Raw genomic sequence first — 21,240 nt, forward strand, 5'->3', positions numbered from 1 at the left:
CCTTGCCCATTTTAGTATTAATGTAATTCAGGTCATAAGGGGTAAGAAGGAGGTAGCCAGGAATCCCTCTCACTATGCCCAGAATTTGAGGGTTTCATATTATGGTCTATCTACATTTACAACTGTGATTGATACAAAGATGCTAAAAGGCTTCTACTCTTTGAGAATACACAGGGATTTAGATTTTAAATCTGTCCACAAAGAAAATATGCGGGATCTATTAGGTTCCCTGTGTATCAAAATTTACTATATTGCACTGATTTTCTGGCCAAAAAGGAAAAGCCAATTTGCATGGCTCCTGTCAGTCACATGTGGTTTGGAAATTCTCGTGCATTCCAGATACACTCTGTGTAAACTGGAGAATCATATCTTATTTCTACTGGTTTGCATGCATGCGTATAAAACTTGTTTTTCCCACAGTGCCAAATGAAAATAAGTGAAGAACTAGCAGCAGTGATCATAATTAATCAACTTCTTTGTCAAAACTTCACAGCTGTTGTTGTGAGGGGAATTCTTGTCCCTTGGGGTCTACAGAGGTTGTGACTTCCTTTTTGCTTTGCTTGTTCAGTTCTGTCCCGTGGAAGATTTAGAGATAAAATCTGTAACTGTCATTCAATGCACAGTTTCTGACACCTCTTATGCGCCAGGGCCTTTAGTAGGTACTGAGAGATACTGAGCAGAATTCCTACTGCAGGGAGCTCAGAGTGGGAAAGAACAACAGATAAATAAATAGGTATATTTATGTGATAGCTGCCTTTGTAAAGCATGGGTTGTGTACAATGTCCTATGGAAACAGGGAGGGAGTTTGCCAAAAATTCATAGACGAAGGTGAATCATGATGGTCAAGTGTGAGTTGAAGTGAAGAAGTACTGGACAGCATTCAAGAAAGTAGGAACATTGTGTGCAAAGACATGGAGCTCAACAAGAACACATGTTTCAGGGACCTGAAAGAAATTCTGTATGGCTTGAGGCCAGAGGTAGAACCAATAGAGAAAATAATTGGAAAACACATGAGACAGAGGCAATAATTCTAGTAAAAAAATGCTATTTTAATAGTCTACATTCTTACATTAATATTTGAAGACTTTTGCTCACTAAGGAGACTTAAAAGTTGCAGATGAACTAGCTAGTGTTGCAATGTCCATTACCTGGACCCTATCCCTTCCTAGCACTTACAACAATGTCTGACACATAGTTAGTGCTTGATTAACATAAACTACTATTACCGCATGTGATAAATGGCACCTAATGACTCGGGCCTTGATGCACATCCATCCTCTTGAGTATGGGCTGAACTAACTGACTCATTTCTAATCAATAGAATATACCAGAAGTAATGGGTTGTCAATTCCAACATTATGTTATAAAAAGACTGGCTTCCTTTCTGGGCAGACTCACATGTACTCACCCTCTCTGGTTCTCTTTATTTTTTGGATTATTAGCCGCCATGTCATAAGGACACTCAGGCACCTTATGGAGACGCCCACATGGCAAGGAACTGAGCCATGCCTATGTGAGTGTGCCCACTGCTAGCACCTGTGTGAGTGAGTTTGGATGCAGATCTCCCGAGGCTTGCCACAGCCACATGAGTGAACTTGGAAGTGAATTCTCCAGCTCCACTCGAGCCTTGAGGTTACTGCACGCTTAGCCCACAGCTGATGGCAACCTCATAAGAGACTCTAAGCCACAGGCACCTAGCTGAGTTGCACCCAGATTCCTCTCTGACAGAAACCGTGATAAGCCACTAAATTTTGCTATAATTTGCTGCACAGCAAAAGATAACTAATATACTATATTAGTACTGTCTACACTTATTCCCTAATCAAGGTTGGGTTTCTGGGATACCTAGGTTGGGCAAGGTGGTATCAGAGTTCCTCCTTGGTGATGGAGTGCTGCCTGCAACTCCAGCTTTTGTGACCAGGATCCCAATTGCCTGACACTTCACTCCTTGAGGGAACAAACCCTGTTACCTACAGTGCCGCTCAACTGATTAGACCTTTCACAGAATGAGTCCAGCCCAAGTACAGCACAGATTACTGTGTTTGGCTTGCTCCTTGCCCCATCAGGGCCAACCTTGGGCATACCAATGCTATGAAGAACAGTTCCTTACTAGCAGGAGCTGAGAGTCCAGGAAATGCTATCTAGATGACAATTAACAGATGTCCACAGAAGGCCACCTATAGCTAATGTAGTCCTGATTTCCATATGTAAATCTAATTGATTATATGACATGCCTTAGAAACTAATTGTTAAACTTGCTATATACACTGTCCAGGTGGGAACAAGTAAAAAAATATACATCGCTTAGGGAACACTGAGTTTTTGGCAGAGAATTTTTGGCAGTTTACATAACAATGTTGATGTGAAGGCAGTGGTTTTATATGTAAAAAAGATTTTACGACCTTAAAGATGATAAATATTTACATAAACATTATTCTCAGCTAAGGAAAGAAGAGCAAAATATAAAACGCAAGTGTGCCTTCTATGCATTGTTCTTTGCTTGCTTCTTAAGTCTTTTTAGAAGTTCTTAGACCCATTTTTAGTTAGTGAACAAGCACCCACTATATATACAATAGTATGTATGAAAATGATAGCAACACATCACAACAAAAAGAAAGAAAAAAAGGAAGAAAGGGGACTTTGTACCTCTGTCCCTGATGATTTTGCCCCTCGTGATCTGGGATGCAGTTGTTGGAAGCTGAAGGACTTATGATGGAGGATGTCCTTAGAGCCACTGCTGAGATGCCCACCAGTGGGGATGAGAACTTCAGCAGCACTGAGGTGGTATGGTGGAAGAGGACGTTCGAGTGATGGGTTACATTGATAACCAGTGGGTTATGCTGGCATGACAGTTCATAGCTTCCTGAAGAGAAACAAGGAGATGAATAATATTTTAAGTCTTTCATGTAGTACCAAGTTTCCATATCTAGTATTCATTTTATCTTCTCAATAGCTGTATGATGTAAGCAAGGTCTCAAACAATATCAGAGACAGACATCAAGCTGATTCCTGGGTCTAATGGATTGTCCTCTAGTGGTCCTAAAGGGATAACTGTCAGACTCACCAAGAGAGTGGTTGTTTCCACTGATATCGGTCAGGTAAAGGGTCACTGTTGGCCGCTGATGTTCCCCAGGCACCAGGCCATCAGATGTCAAGAAAATGAAAATTGCTGTGGCCACTCCTGGCCTATTGAAACAAACCTAGGCATAAGCACATACACGTACGAGCCATTATTTCCAGTGGGCTATCAAGGCACGTGTCACACTATTTTTATACTTCTCAAATAGCTCACCACTCATAAAGAGCTCCCTTCTCCTTTACAATGGGAAAAAACATGGAGTAGGCACAGAAAGATAGCCACAGTCACATCAAAAGTCAAAATTAGCTGGAAAGAAGATAGCTTTCAGCTACTGAGCTTCCCATCTTTTTATGAGACTTTTTATGTCAACCAATTGCTTGTCACTTGAATCTTTCTTTACATTTCTCAAAAAGATCACTCAAATAGACCATCTCTGGAGACAGTAAACTACAGCATAGGTAGACAATACCTCCCTACCTCCAAAGTGAGAGACGTGGACAAGAGTATCACCTTGCTAACACTTTGTTCTGAAGTGGCATAGCTAATTATCCTTCCCTATCTCCTTATCTCTCCCTTAAAGTTTTTATCAGAACCTCTCACTTAGCTTTTGAACTATGCCATGGGAGAGAAGCTATTGAAGATTCGGTTGCTTCTGAGATTAGAAGCTGCCAAACTGTTTATTCTTATTTTTTTGGTGCCTCAAGCCCATATACCCTATCCATGGCTGAAGAATAAGCCAACAATGAAAATTCACAGGAAAATTCAGTTATCTATAAGAAATATACCTAGATGGCTAGACTAATTAACAAAGAAACAGTCTTTCACACTAAACTATGGATGTTTTGTCCCTGGAAATCCTTTAATATAAAAGAAAACACCTCAGAGATTGGGGAATGACCTGGAGAACTTATTTTCCATATTGAAATTATTTGATGTAGTAATTCTACTTTTATTTCCTATAGCTCAACATTACTCTTAATTTCTATTGAGAATTAACTCCAGTCTTCCCTGGTGTTGGATGGTTGTTGCATTATTAGAATCTGGTGCTGGACTGTACAACCTTCTGTGTGTATTTCTCTAGCTTTTTATCAGGTTCTGAAGGGGATAAAGCTCCAGAAAAACTGTCCTCAGTGTCAGAGCAGGGTACAACATCTAATGGCAGAGGTCTTTTCTTAAAATGAGGAGCAGGAGAGTAAAACATGTTTTCCATTTTAATAAGAATTCTTCCTTGTCTGCAGACTGATTTTTCCTGAGCCTTGGTGGTGTGTTTATAGAGTGTCCATTTGCACTGCTGGCTCAATTAGGGTGATTTTATGATTTTCAGTGGTCAATGTAGCACAACTCTCCCTTCTTCCTTTCCTCCTTTGAGGGAAAGACCAGCCACACTCTTTTTTTACAGAGTCTTTTTCTCCTCCTTTTCATTTCCCCTCTTTGAAGTAATAAATATTTCTTTATAACTTAAGAAACTTCCAGACCCATAGGTTATGGCTTGCAATACAAGGTCCTTTGTTCCTGGCTGGATGAGGGCTAGACATGAAACACACCATAAGGTAACCAGGAGCCTAATGCAAAGCCCTCAACCCCAGCCCCAAATGACATCAAAGTGCCCTGGGAACTCCCACAACCTCTTCCTTTTCATACACCACAAAAGAGACCTGAGTACTGGAAGAAAGCTCTGGGTTGTTTCCTGAGCCAGGAACAAACAGAGTCCAAACAAGTACCTGGTGGCTTTACCTCAGTAGGTCTCAGACTCGAAGAATGGAATGGCTTCAATGAGCAACAGGAGAGCTCAGTTTTCCCACTGTCTGTTGGGTCCCAAAATAGTCACCACCCACCTGAAGCTAATTTGTAGGCCTTATGGTGTGGATTTCTCCATCTTGAGGGCCCATGCCCAAAACCTCCATCTCGTTTTGCATCTCCTTGCTCTACGGGTCTTTGAATCCCAAATCACTTTGAACCTTAAAGCCTGCTCTTGGTCGCAGTGTCTCTGTGCCTTGACTTGTGGGAAGCAGCTATGCCAGGATTTCCAGTCCATGGCTTAAGTAGGAAAACCACAGGTGAGACATCAGCAGAGAAATGTTGGGATACACAAAGCAACGAGAGACAAGGGTTTGATCATGGTACTGGATGCCAAGTCTTGGGCATTTTCTCTCACAGTGACACAGAGAGGTAGCCAAACTTCATTCTCATCTGAATACCTGATATGATTCACAGTAGCAACTAGACACAAAGAAGTATAACACTCTAACACAACTATTGGAACCTCAAAAGCAGAGAGACAAGTTTGAGCCTGCACATATGTTCATAATGAATCTGAGCCACGGTAAAGGGAATCAAGTGAGTTCACCATTCTGGAGGGTGTGTTGGCCAGGCAGAACCCTGGGTTTAATCCATCTTTACTAGCTGGGTAGATCTGAACTATCCATCTCTCCTCTCTGAGCATAGGGTGCCTCTTCCACATCTGAGAAACAGATATACTACCTATCTCAGGTGGCTACTATGAGGATGAAATGAAATCACGTAAAAGCACATAGGAGAGTGCCTACCATCTAGTAAGGACTCAGTAATTCTTATTTCCAAAAAGGAATTATTTTTTATCCTGTTTATACTTCAGGAAGACAACAATAAAGAAGAAAGTTTTAAAATTAAACATACAACCATATATTTTGGTATATAGAGAATTACACTTTTATGAAATTTATGGGCTAAAAAATTTCATATATGTTTTTTTAAAATGGCACTTGTACATGTGAACTGATACTCCAGGTTCTGCTTCCATAGTAATTGGTAATACTTGAAGCTCTTGGTATAGAATGTATCTCTACTTTATAAATGGGATATATGAAAAATATACTTTGTATATATAACTATTTTAATAGTTTTAAAAATTCAGTTCAATATGCATTTATTAAAAACCTATTTTTATGTATATATAGACAAAGAAATTTCTAGAATTGGCTGTATAATTAGAAAACTAAAAGTGTATACTTTATGTGGACAAAGAAGATATTTTTAAAAGCTGCTCTTGGACTTCCCAGGTGGCGCAGTGGTTAAGAATCTGCATGCCAGGCCCTGCCCGCAGGAAGGCAAAATCCAGCCTCATCCACTGGAAAACAGGCACCAGTCCCCTCCACCGGGAAGCCTACATAACCCACTGAACCAACCTTACCCAAAGGTTTGTGTTTGGGGGCAAACACAAAAAACAATGGGAAATATGAACCTGCAGCCTGTGAAAAGGAGACCCCAAATGCAGTAAGTTAACCAAAATGAGAAGACAGAGAAATACACAGAAAATGAAGGAGCAGGGTAAAAACCCACCAGACCAAACGAAGAGGAAATAGGCTGTCTACCTGGAAAAGAATTCAGAGTAATGACAGTAAAGTTGATCCAAAATCTTGGAAATAGAATGGAGAAAATACAAGAAATGCTTAACAAGGACCTAGAAGAACTAAAGAGCAAACAAACAAAGAGAAACAACACAAAAAATGAAATTTAAAATTCTCTAGAAGGAATCAATAGCAGAAAAACTGAGGCAGAAGAACGGACACGTGACCTGGAAGATAAAATAGTGGAAATAACTACTGCAGAGCGATTAAAGAAAAAAGAATGAAAAGAATTGAGGACAGTCTCAAAGACCTCTGGGACAACATTAAATGCACCAACATTCAAATTATAGGGTTCCAAAAGAAGAAGAGAAAAAGAAAGGGACTGAGAAAATATTTGAAGATATTATAGCTGAAAACTTTCCTAATATGGGAAAGGAAATAGGCAATCGAGAACACAGCACAGAGAGTCCCACAGAGGATAAATCCAAGGAGAAACATGCCAAGACACGTATTAATCAAACGATCAAAAAATAAATACAAGGAAAAATAATAAAAGCAGCAAGGAAAAGCAAGAAATAGTATACAAGGGAATTCCCATAAGGTTAACAGATGATTTCTCAGCAGAAAATCTGCGAGCCAGAAGGGAATGGCAGGACATACTTAAAGTGGTGAAAGGGAAAAACCTACAACCAAGATGACTCTACCCAGCAAGGATCTCATTCAGATTCGAAGGAAAAATAAAAAACCTTACAGACAAGCAAAGGCTATGAGAACTCAGCACTACCAAACCAGTTTTACAACAAATGCTAAAGGAAATTCTCTAGGCAGGAAACACAAGAGAAGGAAAAGACCTACAAAAACAAACCCAAAACAATTAGAAAGTGGTAATAGGAAGATATACATCAATAATTGCTGTAAATGTAAATGGATTAAATGCTACAACCAAAAGAAAAGGACTGGCTGAATGGATGCAAAAAAAGACCTGTAGAAATGCTGTCTACAAGAGACCCACTTCAGACCTAGAGACACAAACAGACTGAAAGTGAGGGCATGGAAAAAGATATTCCACGCAAATGGAAATCAAGTGAAAGCTGGAGTAGCAATTCTCATATCAGACAAAATAGACTTTAAAATAAAAGCTATTACAAGAGGGCTTCCCTGGTGGCTCAGTGGTTGAGTCTGCCTGCCGATGCAGGGAATGCAGGTTCGTGCCCTGGTCTGGGAGGATCCCACATGCCGGGGAGCGGCTGGGTCCGTGAGCCATGGCCGCTGGGCCTGCGCGTCCGGAGCCTCTGCTCCGCAACGGGAGAGGCCGCAACAGTGAGAGGCCTGTGTACCGCAAAAACAAAACAAACAAACAAACAAAAAACTATTAAAAGAGAAAAAGAAGGACACTACATAAGGATCAAGGAATCAATCCAAGAAGAAGATATAACAACTGTAAATATTTATGTACCTAACATAGGAGCACCTCAATACATAAGGCAAATGCTAACAGCCAGAAAAGGGGAAATAGACAGTAACACAATAATAGTGGGGGACTTTAACAACCCATTTTCACCAATGGACAGATCATCCAAAATGAAAATAAATAAGGAAACACAACTTTAAATGATACATTAAACAAAATGGACTTAATTGATATTTATAGGACATTCCAGCCAAAAACAACAGAATACACGTTTTTAAAAGTTCTCATGGAAACATTCTCTAGGATAGATCATATCTTGGGTCACAAATCAAGCCTTGGAAAATTTAAGAAAATTGAAATCGTATCAAGTGTCTTTTCCGACCACAACACTATGAGACTAGATATCAATTACAGGAAAAATATCTGAAAAAAATACAAACACATGGAGGCTAAGCAATACACTACTAAATAAGAAAGAGATCACTGAAGAAATCAAAGAGGAAATCAAAAAATACCTAGAAACAAATGACAATGAAAACATGATGATCCAAAACCTATGGGATGCAGCAAAAGCAGTTCTAAGAGGGAAGTTTATAGCAATAAAATCTTACCTGATGAAACAAGAAACATCTCAAATAAACAACCTAACCTTACACCTAAAGCAATTAGAGAAAGAAAAGCAAACCCCAAAGTTAGCAGAAGGAAAGAAATCATGAAGATCACATCAGAAATAAATGAAAAAGAAATGAAAGAAATGATAGAAAAGATCAATAAAACTAAAAGCTGCTTCTTTGAGAAGATAAACAAAATTGATAAGCCATTAGCCAGACTAATCAAGAAAAAAAGAGAGAAGACTCAAATCAATAGAATTAGGAATGAAAAAGGAGAAGTAACAACTGACACTGCAGAAATACAAAGGATCATGAGAGATTACTACAGGCAATTATATGCCAATAAAATGGACAACCTGGAAGAAATGGGAAAATTCTTAGAAAATCACAACCTTCCAAGACTAAACCAGGAAGAAAAAGAAAATATAGACAGACCAATCACAAGCACTGAAATTGAAACTGTGATTAAAAATCTTCCAACAAACAAAAGCCTAGGAACAGATGGATTCACAGATGAATTCTATCAAACATTTAGAGAAGAGATAACTCCTATCCTTCTCAAAATCTTTCAAAATATAGAAGAGGGAGGAACACTCCCAAACTCATTCTATGAGGCCACCAGCACCCTGATGCCAAAGCCAAAGATGTCACAAAAAAAGAAAACTACAGGCCAATATTACTGATTAACATAGATGCAAAAGTCCTCAACAAAATACTAGCAAACAGAATCCAACAGCACATTAAAAGGATCATACACCATGATCAAGTGGGGCTTATCCAAGGAATGCAAGGATCTTCAATATATGCAAATCAATCAATGTGATAAACCATATTAACAAATTGAAGGAGAAAAACTATATGATCATCTCAATAGATGCAGTAAAAGCTTTTGACAAAATTCAACATTGATTTATGATAATAACCCTCCAGAAAGTAGGCATAGATGGAACTTACCTCAACATAATAAAGGCCGTATATGACAAACGCACAGCCAACATCGTCCACAATGGTGAAAAACTGAAATCATTTCCACAAAGATCAGGAACAAGGCAAGGTTGCCTGTCTCACCGCTATTATTCAACATAGTTTTGGAAGTTTTAGCAACAGCAATCATAGAAGAAAAACAAATAAAATGAATCCAAATTGGAAAAGAAGAAGTAAAACTGTCACTGTTTGCACATGACATGATACTCTACATAGAGAATCCTAAAGACGCTACCAGAAAACTACTAGAGCTAATCAATGAATCTGGTAAAGTAGCAGGACAAAAAATTAATGCACAGAAATCTCTTGCAATCCTATACACTAATGATGAAAAATCTGAAAGAGAAATTAAGGAAACACTCCCATTTACTATTGCAACGAAAAGAATAAAATACCTAGGAATAAACCTAACTAAGGAGACAAAAGACCCATATGCAGAAAACTATAAGACACTGATGGAAGAAATTAAAGATGATACAAACAGACAGAGAGATATACCATGTTCTTGGATTGGAAGAATCAATATTGTGAAAATGACTATACTACCCAAAGCAATCTACAGATTCAGTGCAATCCCTATCAAACTACCACTGGCATTTTTCACAGAAGTAGAACAAAAATTTCACAATCTTTATGGAAACACAAAAGACCCTGAATAGCCAAAGCAATCTTGAGAAAGAAAAACAGAGCTGGAGGAATCAGGCACTCTGACTTCAGACTATACTACAAAGCTACAGTAATCAAGACAGCATGGTACTGGCACAAAAACAGAAATATAGATCAATGGAACAGAATAGAAATCCCAGAGAAACCCAAGAAGATATGGTCACCTTATCTTGATAAAGGAGGCAAGAATATACAATGGAGGAAAGACAGCTGCTTCAATAAGTGGTGCTGGGAAAACTGGACAGCTACATGTAAAAGAATGAAATTAGAACACTCCCTAAAACCATACACAAAAATAAACTCAAAATGGATTAAAGACCAAAATGTAAGGCTAGACACTATAAAACTCTTAGAGGAATAAATAGGCAAAACACACTATGACATAAATCACAGCAAGATCCTTTTTGGCTACCTCCTACAAAAAAATGGAAATAAAAACAAAAATAAACAAATGGGACCTAATGAAACTTAAAAGCTTTTGCAAAGCAAAGGAACCATAAACAAGACGAAAAGACAACCTCAGAATGGGAGAAAATACTTGCAAACGAAGCAACTGACAAAGGATTAATCTCCAAAATATACAAGCAGCTCATGTAGCTCAGTATCCAAAAAACAAACAACCCAATCCAGAAATGGGCAGAAGACCTAAATAGACATTTCTCCACAGAAGATATACAGATTGCCAACAAACACATGAAAAGATGCTCAACGTTACTAATCATTAGAGAAATGCAGATCAAAACTACAATGAGGTATCATCTTGCACTGGTCAGAATGGCCATCATCAAAAAATCTACAAACAATAAAAGCTGGAGAGGGTGTGGAGAAAAGGGAACCCTCTTGCACTATTAGTGGGAATGTAAATTAATACAGCCACTATGCAGAACAGTAGGGAGGTTCCTTAAAAAACTAAAAATAGAACTACCATCTGACCCAGCAATCCCACTACTGGGCATATACCCTGTGAAAACCATAATTCAAAAAGAGTCATGTACCACAGTATTCATTGCAGCTCTATTTACAATAGCCAGGACATGGAAGCAACCTAAGTGTCCATCGACAGATGAATGGATAAAGAAGATGTGGCACATATATACAATGGAATATTTCTCAGCCATAAAAGGAAGCGAAATTGAGTTATTTGTAGTGAGGTGGATTGACCTAGAGACAGAGTGAAGTAAGTCAGAAATAGAAAACCAAATACCGTATTCTAACCCATTCTAACCCATATATGTGGAATCTAAAAAAAGAAAAAAAGGTTCTGAAGAACCTAGGGGCAGGACAGGAATAAAGACGCAGCTGTAGAGAATGGACTTGAGGACATGGGGAGGGGGAAGGGTATGCTGGAACGAAGTGAGTGAGTGGCATGGACTTATATATACACTACCAAATGTAAAATAGATAGCTAGTGGTAAGCAGCCGCATAGCACAGGGAGATCAGCTAGGTGCTCTGTGACCACCTAGAGGGGTGGGATAGGGAGGGTGGGAGGGAGATGCAAGGAGGAGGAGATATGGGCATATATGTACACATATAGCTGATTCACTTTGTTATACAGCAGAAACTAACACACCATTGCAATTATTCTCCAATAAAGATGTTAAAAAAAAAAAAAAAGAATCCACCTGCCAATGCAGGGGACATGGGTTCAGTGCCTCGTCTGGGAAGATCCAACATTCTGCGGAGCAACTAAGCCTAAGTGCCACAACTAGTTAGCTTGTGCTCTAGAGCCCGTGAGCCACAACTACTGAAGCCTGCATGCCTAGAGCCCGTGCTCTGGAACAAGAGACTCCACCACCACAATGAGAAGGCTGCACACTGCAACGAAGAGTAGCCCTTGCTCGCCACAACTAGAGAAAGCCCGTGTGCAGCAACGAAGACCCAACGCAGCCAAAAAAATTTTATTATAAAGAAAATAATAAGCTGGTCTTTCCACAGCCAAGCAGAGCTATCTTAATATATATAATGGTCTAGGCTATTTTTATTTTTTATGAAATAAATAATGGATTTTATGTTCCTAAATGTGAAAATAGGTATTGGCCGGAGCAGAAAATTTGTCAACACAAATCTCTGCTCATTCTACCCCATGTCACCTTTGCCACTACAAGTATGACACTCCTCTAATCAGCACATCAAATGTACAATATGAAGAGCAGCCCCTTTCAGGACAAAGCACACCAGATGCACCTCCTCGGGGACTATTCAGATCTGAAATGAGGACCAGGCATGGCCCAAGAGAAAAGTCCAAGATGCTAAGAGGTCAAGGGACTTGTAAGCTTTATTTGTAAAGTTTTATTATTTGTTTTAACAAGGAGATTGCATTTATGTATTACAGGGCAATATAAAATTAATTTGAATGTGGCTTTTATGAAGAAGACAAAGTATAGTTAGATATCAGAAAGGAGGCAAGATCTTTTAGAAAAGCAATTGATTCTCAGGACTGAGGAACAGTCTAAAAATAAAATGTTTGCCAGTGAAATTAGCTCAGCGAATCCCCAGCAAAGTACTTTGAAACAGAGAAAATATGGATTAGATAGATATAGATAGATAGATAATAGGAAGATAGATAGATAGATAGATAGATAGATAGATAGATAGATAGTTAGATAGATAGATGATAGGCAGATAGGCTGAGACTTACTGATAGAGTGGAAAACCAGTCCTGTACACTCAATTGCTTTCCATCCAAAGCCTTCACATTAACTGCTGGATCTAACTTCTGGCCACTTGTGGGGGGTAAGACTGAAAGAATGTTTTCTTGGTGCAGAACTGTTGGGGCTTAAGAAATCCCTCTTCAATCTGCCTGCTGGGTACAAACACACTTAATAGACTCCCAGACCAAGCATTTCGACGTCCAGGTCATCCTTTGTGGAGGTACCTGGACAGCAGAACATAAAACTATACCACAAACTTGAAAAGAATCTTCTCTGAGGTTTTAAAATGCTTTTGGTTATTACTGAGATGTTATTTTTTGTGTGTGCTTTTCCATTTTCATTCATCTGTGGCACTTCCTGATTCCAGAGAGAAAGGGAAGGCCCTTGAACAGGAGAAAGTGAGCACATATTATTTTCATTTTGCATAGCACTATACAGTTTGCCAAACATGATCACATGCCTTGCTGGAGCCTCCAATAAGCTCATTGGGTTTTTGTTCCTATTTGAGACCTTTTTATTATAATATCCCCAGGATACAAAGGTTATACTATACAAGTGAAACGTAGGATTCTGAGAGCTTAAGTGACTTCCTCTAGCTGAATGCTAGACAGTTAGGAATTTGGGTTTTCTGTGTTCTTCTGACTGCCCAGGGATTCCTAATTTGGGTTAGCAGAAAATAACAAATTTGTTAGAAAATTTGTTGACATGTGTGCCCTCTCTCCCCACAAAAAAATGAAGTCACATAAATACTTAGATATAAAAAAGTTGTACTATTTCAGGGAGCTAAGAGAACACTTTGAAAGCCATTCATAGTTCGGTTAGGGTCAACAGAAATTAGATTAAGAATGCTTACACAATTGGTTGACCCACATGGTTTTTTTTGTAGGTGAAAAGCTATCAAATATTGGCAATTTTATACGGTTCACCCTAATAATATTGCTGTCTATGTAGACTTAAGAAATTTGACAAGGGAGACATTAACTCTCAAAGTTTCAAGGTATGTTACCTGAAGTCCAAATCTAACAGATGAAGGGAAGGTGTGAGGCAACTAGCTTCTTGTCTCTGAGCTTGAGGCCTCTTGGTGGCCTCTGTACTTGAGGATGTGAGTCAAAATGTGGAGGGGGTTTTGAACCTGGTTTGACTTCCTTCCCGTGTTCAAGCTCCTGTCTCTCTTGATATTGGTCAAAACCCAGTTGATTTCTAGTGTTATTCCTTCATAGTACAAGTAAGGTTATAAACACCATGAGCTTATGTAGTCCTTTTTTCAGAAGAGTGAGGTCAACTTGTCATTTTATGAAATGAAGAAGAAACCTCCCTTATGACCCCCACCACCCAGGAGGAGGCATTTGACAATGTATGATTTGGCAAGTCAATGGAAGGGCTCAGATCAAAATCAGCTTATTGGCTCAATTCAATTCTAAGAGCATCTCCTCATTTGTGATTTCAGACACCAGGGCTAAGTCTGCAGAGAATTCGTGTTAGAAGAATTTGAGAGACTCAGAGGGGGATCAGAAAGGCAAAACCAAATCTGTAGTGAATACTGTGGTGTACCACTGAAATCCCCTTCTTCATGACTGAGCATTCAGCTCACATCAAGTCTCTTTCCAGAAACCGCCCTCAGAGAAAGAAAGCCTCCACAAGGTTATGCCACTTCCCTGGAGTAGGGGGAGAGAAGAAACCCATGTCCAATGGCCTTTTCATAGGATTGAGTGGTATACAAGGTGGGACAACTCTGAAGGGCCATCGTAGCTCCCTGTAGGATGCTGACACTTTTGTGTGGCTGTTTCATAGTTCTACTCCTCTCTCTGCCAACTCCTAGTTCTTTCATTCCCCCATAGGTGTTGATTCCAAGGAAAGTTCTTGATAAACTTTTCTGCAAATCTTTATCTCAGAGTCTGAATCCTGGGGAAACTCCACTTAAGACAAAGTCTGAGAATGAGAAAAGGTATTACGAAATACAGATAATGAAGGTTCTCTTGGGAACGAGAATGCATAAGTGAGGGGATGAGGGATTCAATGGAGAGCCAAGAAATCTTCCCTTCTGGTTAAAAAAAAATTGCTATTCCAATTATTTATGAAACTTAGAGTCTGCTAAGTTGTCATAACTAGGGCCTGCAAAAGCTTTCATGTAAAATCAAAGTTAGATTAGTAGCAATCAGATAGGAAAATGGAAAATGAGTCTTTTACCTCTGGGGATAAACTGTTTAGCCACAGGGAGATGCAGTTCCTCTTTCAGTGCACTAGGCTAGTTTTTGATGGAAATTAAAATCATATATGCATAGTCATCTTTGCTTTTTTAGGATTCCCAGAGACTGCAGGAATCCATGTAGGTTAATTTTCCAAAGAGAAAATTTTATTTTGGAAAGCAAGAACTTTTCAGAAATTTAAATCATGTGTACAGAAATAATCACAATATAAATTAGAAATTTTTCTTCCCTCTTAAAAAGAGGATTCTGTACCTCAGTGAATTTTCACTTGATAATTGGAGGCATCATTTTGAACATCAATTATTTTACTGAATGATGAGATAACAATCCTCTAAAGTAGTGCTTCTCAAACTTTAATGTGCACACAAATCACCTGAGAATCATGTTTAAATGCAGATTCTGATTTAGTAGATCTGAGATTCTGTATTTCTACCTAGATCTCATGTGACACTGATACTTCTGGAAGCCAACCATATTTTGAGTAGGAGAGCTCTAAAAGTATCAATAGATATAATTAACTTTGTCCTTAGCATTTGATAGCCTAAGACTACAATTATTATATTAATCATATTTGTTTATTATATCATTCTTTTTAAAATTCACCATCAAACTTGAAATAAAATGCAGAGCTGGAAGGAATCATCTGGTCCAAGAACCTCATTTTAACTCTAAGAAAAATGGTGCCCAAGAAGGATATATGATTTATATAAGGTCATAACTGATAAATGGTAAAAACAGAGCTTACAATGTTCCTCTGAGCATATATTTTTAGTCAGTTTCTAACTCCCTGACTAAATTGGTAGCACCTTTCCTGTAAAAGACTGAAATTCAGATAACTAATATTTTTAGAAATCTGTATAAAGTGAATAGACTCTGACAAAGGGCCTTGTCAACTTTTCTATGAATAAAGTCAAAGAATCCAAAGTTGTGACTGGACTAGGTGCCTTCTACACATGAGCTTTTTCTTTTTTGCTAAATTATGAAATCTGGACAGCTTTCTGTATGGTTGTGGTGTTCTGGATGGACCTCTGAATAGAGGATTACCTTCTAATTTATTAAATAAAAAAATCAGAAGAGTTGCTAGATTTAGCAAAAACAAACGGCACACCACATAAATTTAAATGTCAAAGAAAAAAGTTTTTTTAGCATAAGTATGCCATTAATATAGCATAGGACTATAATAGATACACAAAACCTGTAATAGATAATGAAAAAGGAAACTAAGCATATCACTAAAAAAAGTCATCAAACCACAAAGCAAGAGATCAAGAGAAAGGCTAGTAAAAAGAGAAACTACAAAACAGCGAGGAAACAACTAACAAAATGTCAATAAGTGCATACTTATCAATAATTACTTTAAATGTAAATAGGCTCAATTCTCCAATCAAAAGACATAAAGTTGCTGACTGAACAAAAAATATACAAAACCCATCTAATAACACTTATAGAATCTCATTTCAGACATAAAGACATACACAGACTGAAAGTGAAAGGATGGAAAAAGATGTTCCATGCAAATGGAAACCAAAAGAAAGTTGAGGTAGCTCTTCTTATATCAGACAAAATAGACTTTAAAACAAAGACTGTAATAAAGACAAGGAGGACATTATATATTGATAAAGGCATCAATCCAACAAAGAGATAAAACTACTGTAAATATTTATAAACTCAACATAGGAGCACCGAAATATATAAAGCAAATGTTAACAGACATAAGGGGAGACATTGGCAACAATCGATAATAGTAGGGGACGTTAATACTCCACTTACATCAATGGACAGAAAATCAATACAGAAACATAGGCTTTAAACAACAAAATAGACCAGATGAACTTAGATATATACGGAATATTCAATCCAAAAACAACAGAATACACATTCTTCAAAGTGCACATGAAACGTTCTCAAGATAGATCATATGTTAGGGCACAAAACAAGTCTTAACAAATTTAAGAAGATTGAAATCATATTAAGCATATTTTCTGACCACAATTGTATGAACTAGAAATCAGTTACAAGGAGAAAACTGGAAAATCCACAAACATGTGAAGACTAAACAACATGCTACTGAACACCAATGTGTCAATGAAGAAATCAAAAGAGAAACCATAAAATACCTTGAGACAAATGAAAATGGAAATACAATATACCAATATTAATAGGATGCAGCTAAAGCAGTTTTAATAGGGAAGTTCATAGAAATAAATGGCTACCTCAAGAAATAAGAAAAATCTCAAATAAACAATCTAACTTTACAACTAAAGGAACTAGAAAAAGAAGAACACACAAAGCCTGAAGAAGGAAGGAAATAACAAAGAATAGAGCAAAAATAAATAATATAAAGAATAGAAAGACAATAGAAAACATCAATGAAACTAAGCCCTGATTCTTTGAAAAGATCAACAAAATTGAAACACCTTTAGCCAGATTCACCAAGAAAAAAAAAAGAGAGAGGTTTCAAATAAATAAAATCAGAAATGAAAGGGGAGATGTTACAACAGGCACCACAGAAATACAAAGAATCATAAGAGATTACTAAATACAATTATACACCAACAAATTGAACAACCTAAAAAAAATGGATGAATTACTAGAAACATACAACCTTCCAAGAGCAAATAATGAAGAAACAGAAAATCTGGACAGACCAATTACTAGTAAGGAGACTAAATCATTAATTTAAAAACTCTGTACAAACAAGTCCAGGATGAGACATCTATACTGGTGAATTCTACCAAACATTTAAAGAATTGAAGCCAATTCTTGAACTCTTCAAAACATAGCAGAGGAGGGAACATTTCCAAACTCATTTTATGAGGCCAGCATTAGCCTGGTACCAAAACCAGACAGGGATACCACAATAAAAGAAAATTACAGGTTACTATTCCTGATGAACATAGATGAAAAAAATCCTTATCAAAATACTAGCAAACCAAATTCAACATTACGTTAAAAAGATCATATACCATGATCAAGTGGAATTTATTCCAGAGATGAAAGGATGGTTCAACATTTGCAAATCAATCAACATGATACACCACGTTAAGAAAATGAAGGATAAAAATCATATGATCATCTTAATAGATGCAGAAAAAGCATGTGACAAAATTCAACATCGATTTATGATAAAAAAAATCTCAACAAAGTGGGTATACAGGAAACACACCTCAACATAATAAAGGCCATATATGACAAGTCCATGGCTAACATCATATCGGTGGTGAAAAGTTGAAAACATTTCCTCCAAGTTCAGGAACAAGACAAGGATGCCCACTTCTGCCACTTTTATTCAACATAGTATTGGATGTTCTAGCCAGAGGATTAGGCAAGAAAAAGAAATAATGGGCATTCTCCTCGGAAAGGGAGAAGAAAAACTGTCACTATTTGCAAATGACACGATTTTATATATAGAAAACCCTAAAGACTCCACCAAAAAAGTATTAGAACTGATAAGTGAATTCAGTGAAGTCGCAGGATACAAAATCAATATATAGAACTGGTTGCATTTCTAAATGCTAATAACAAAAGAAAGAAAAATTAAGAAAACAGTCCCACTTACAATTACATAAAAAGAATAAAATACCTAGAAATAAATTTAATCAAGGTGGTGAAAGACCTGTACTCTGAAAACTGTTAGAATGACTACTTTCAAAAAGATAAGAAATAACAAGTATTGGGAAAGATGTGGAGAAAGGGCAATGCTGTGCACAGTTGGTGGGAATGTATATTGGTGCAGTAACTAAGGAAAATAGTATGGAGGTTCCTCAAAATTTTTTATTTTTTAAAAAATAGAACCACCACGTGATCCAGCAATTCCACTTCTGGGTTTTTAGCCAAAGAAAATGAAAAGACTAATTCAAAAAGATAAATGCACCCATATGTTCATTGCAGCATAATTTACAATAGCCTACATATGGAAACAACCTAAGTGTCCATCAATGGATGAATATATAAAGAAAATGTGGCACATGTATATACAATGGAATATTATTCAGCCATAAAAAAACGAGATCTTGCCATTTCTGACAACATGGATGGATTACGCTAAGTGAAATAAGTCAGATAGAAAAAGACAAATACCACATGACCTCACTTATATATGGAATTTTTTAAAAAAACAGAAAAAGCAAGCTCATAGATACAGAGAACAGATTAGTGTTTGCCAGAGGTGGGCAGTAGGGAGTAGGCAAAACAGGTGAAGAGAGTCAAAAGATACAAACTTTCAGTTATAAAGTCAAGGACATGTACTGTACAGCATGGAGACTATAGTTAATACTGTATTGCGTATTCGAAATTTGCTAAAAGAGTCGATCTTAAAAGCTCTCATCACAAGAAAAAAAATTTGTAACTAAGTATGGTGATGTTAACTAGACTCACTGTGGTGATCATTTCCCAATATATACAAACATTGAATCATTACGTTGTACACCTAAAACTAAGATAATCTTGTATGTAAATTATACCTCAATAAAATAAATAAGTAAATAATTTTCAAATAAAGAACAAAAGAAAGAAGAGCAAAAAACACAAATTTTTAAAATAAAAGAAATGGAGAAAGGATTTTGTAGATATTTGTGTATATAAACAAAAAGAGAGAAAAATGGTAAGAGTGGAGACACTTTTTGCCCAGTTAATGGAAAATACACATTTCTAGTACACACTGGTCCTTAATTTCTGAATGAATAAAGATTACTACTTAAGTGCTTCCTAGGGCCAAGCGGAGGAGGAAAAGAAATCTAATATTGATATAATTGGCACAATAGAAAAGCTGTTATGCTCTGAAAAATCAGTGCTAGAAACAAACAAAATGTTATTAAAATTACATTATTTTAAAAAGAAATTATGAGTTATTACAAAATTCGTAGGGCTGATTGACAATAAAAGGACTATATATCAACATCTGTGGACTACAATAAAAGTAACACATAGAGGGAAAATTTATGGAACAGTGAAAAATTATCCAAGTGTCCAACACAAGAAGCTAAAAAATAACATCATTGTAAATCCAGAGAAAAAGGAAGGGAAGAAATAATAAAGAAAAGGATAGAAATCAGTGAATTTGAGAATAGCAACTAGAATAAAAACAGAAATTAACAAAACTAAAATTTGTTCTTTGAAGAAGACCTAGGCATGAGTAATTAAGAAAAAAGAAAAAGAAGTTTCAAAAATTACAATATAAAGGGAGTGATGACTATACCTAAAATAGAGATGAGTCATAATAAAAACACATTATGAAAAACTATCAGTACTAAATTTGAATATGTGGAAGAACTTAATAAATTTCTAGAAATATCTAGTAGCTCAAAATTAGAAAAGAGGAATTGAATATATTAATAAAAATCAAATAAATTTAAATAACAATCATAAATATTTCCTTGTAAAAGCCCCAGGCCCAATTGGTTTTACAAGTGGGTTCTGAAATATTTTGAAGGAACAGATAATCCTTATTTTATACAAGTGGTTTCAAAAAATAAAAAAGAAGGAAAACTGTTCAAATAATTTTATGAGACTTGTATAATCTAAATATTCAAAAAAGAAATATATAAACTAATTTCACATATAAATACAAAAGCAAAAATCCAAGATTAAAAATTAACTAATAAAATTGAAGACTATACTTAATATATAATATATAATAAAAATGTAGGTTCACTTTACAAAGGCAAACATGATTTGATAGCTAAAAAAAAAAAAAAAAAAAATCAGGTCAAGATGGTTGAGTAGGAGGATGTGGAGTTTGTGTCTCCTCACCACTAGGGCACCTAACAGGTACTGGCAGGGGACCTTGGACACCTAATGGGATGGGAGGAAGCCCTGTGTGACTGGGTAGGTCATGGGAGGGAAGGAGGGGAGAAGGAAAAGTGGAGGTGGGATGACACTGGTGTCCCTGACGGGCAGCTGGGGGAGGGGAGATGTTCCCATGATAGGAGGGGCCCACTCATGGCAAGGGAATCAGCAATGATGGGGAGAGGCCTTTGGGGGATCAGGGGATTGGAGGGGAAATGCAGCCAGCATCACCACCGCCTGCTTGGTCCCCAGTGAGCCTGCTGGGGACTGAGGGCTGAACCTTCGCCCTCCAGGGCCCCCTCCAGCCACATGGGTCCTGGAGGCATGGGAGGGACGGAGGGGGGATGAAAAGTAGAGACAGGATAGAACCAGCAATCCTGAGGGGCGGCTGGGGGAAGAGAGGGGTTTCCATGCTTGGAGGGGCCCACTCACAGTGAGGGGATTAGTGGGGAAGGGGAGAGAACTTCAAGGGATCAGGACATTGGAGGGGAATGTGGTCAGCATCTCCCCAACCTGC

General features: G+C 37.4%; 1 protein-coding gene across 16 annotated transcripts in view; it reads right to left on the minus strand.

The window, feature by feature from the left end:
* The window catches only part of PAPPA2 (pappalysin 2), a 556,585-nt gene that overhangs the window by 95,084 nt on the left and 440,261 nt on the right, over positions 1–21,240 (minus strand). For all 16 annotated transcript variants that reach the window (XM_029227419.1, XM_029227421.1, XM_029227422.1 and 13 more), the window contains 2 exons: positions 3,065–3,200; positions 2,647–2,863 (listed from right to left, as the gene is read on the minus strand). In XM_029227419.1, the coding sequence (XP_029083252.1) occupies positions 2,647–2,863; positions 3,065–3,200 (353 nt within the window). The remainder of the gene's footprint in view (positions 1–2,646; positions 2,864–3,064; positions 3,201–21,240) is intronic.

The sequence above is a fragment of the Monodon monoceros genome, unplaced genomic scaffold (genome assembly GCF_005190385.1).
Source record: "Monodon monoceros isolate NGI ecotype Baffin Bay Population unplaced genomic scaffold, NGI_Narwhal_1 Super_Scaffold_18, whole genome shotgun sequence".
Taxonomy (NCBI): domain Eukaryota; kingdom Metazoa; phylum Chordata; class Mammalia; order Artiodactyla; family Monodontidae; genus Monodon; species Monodon monoceros.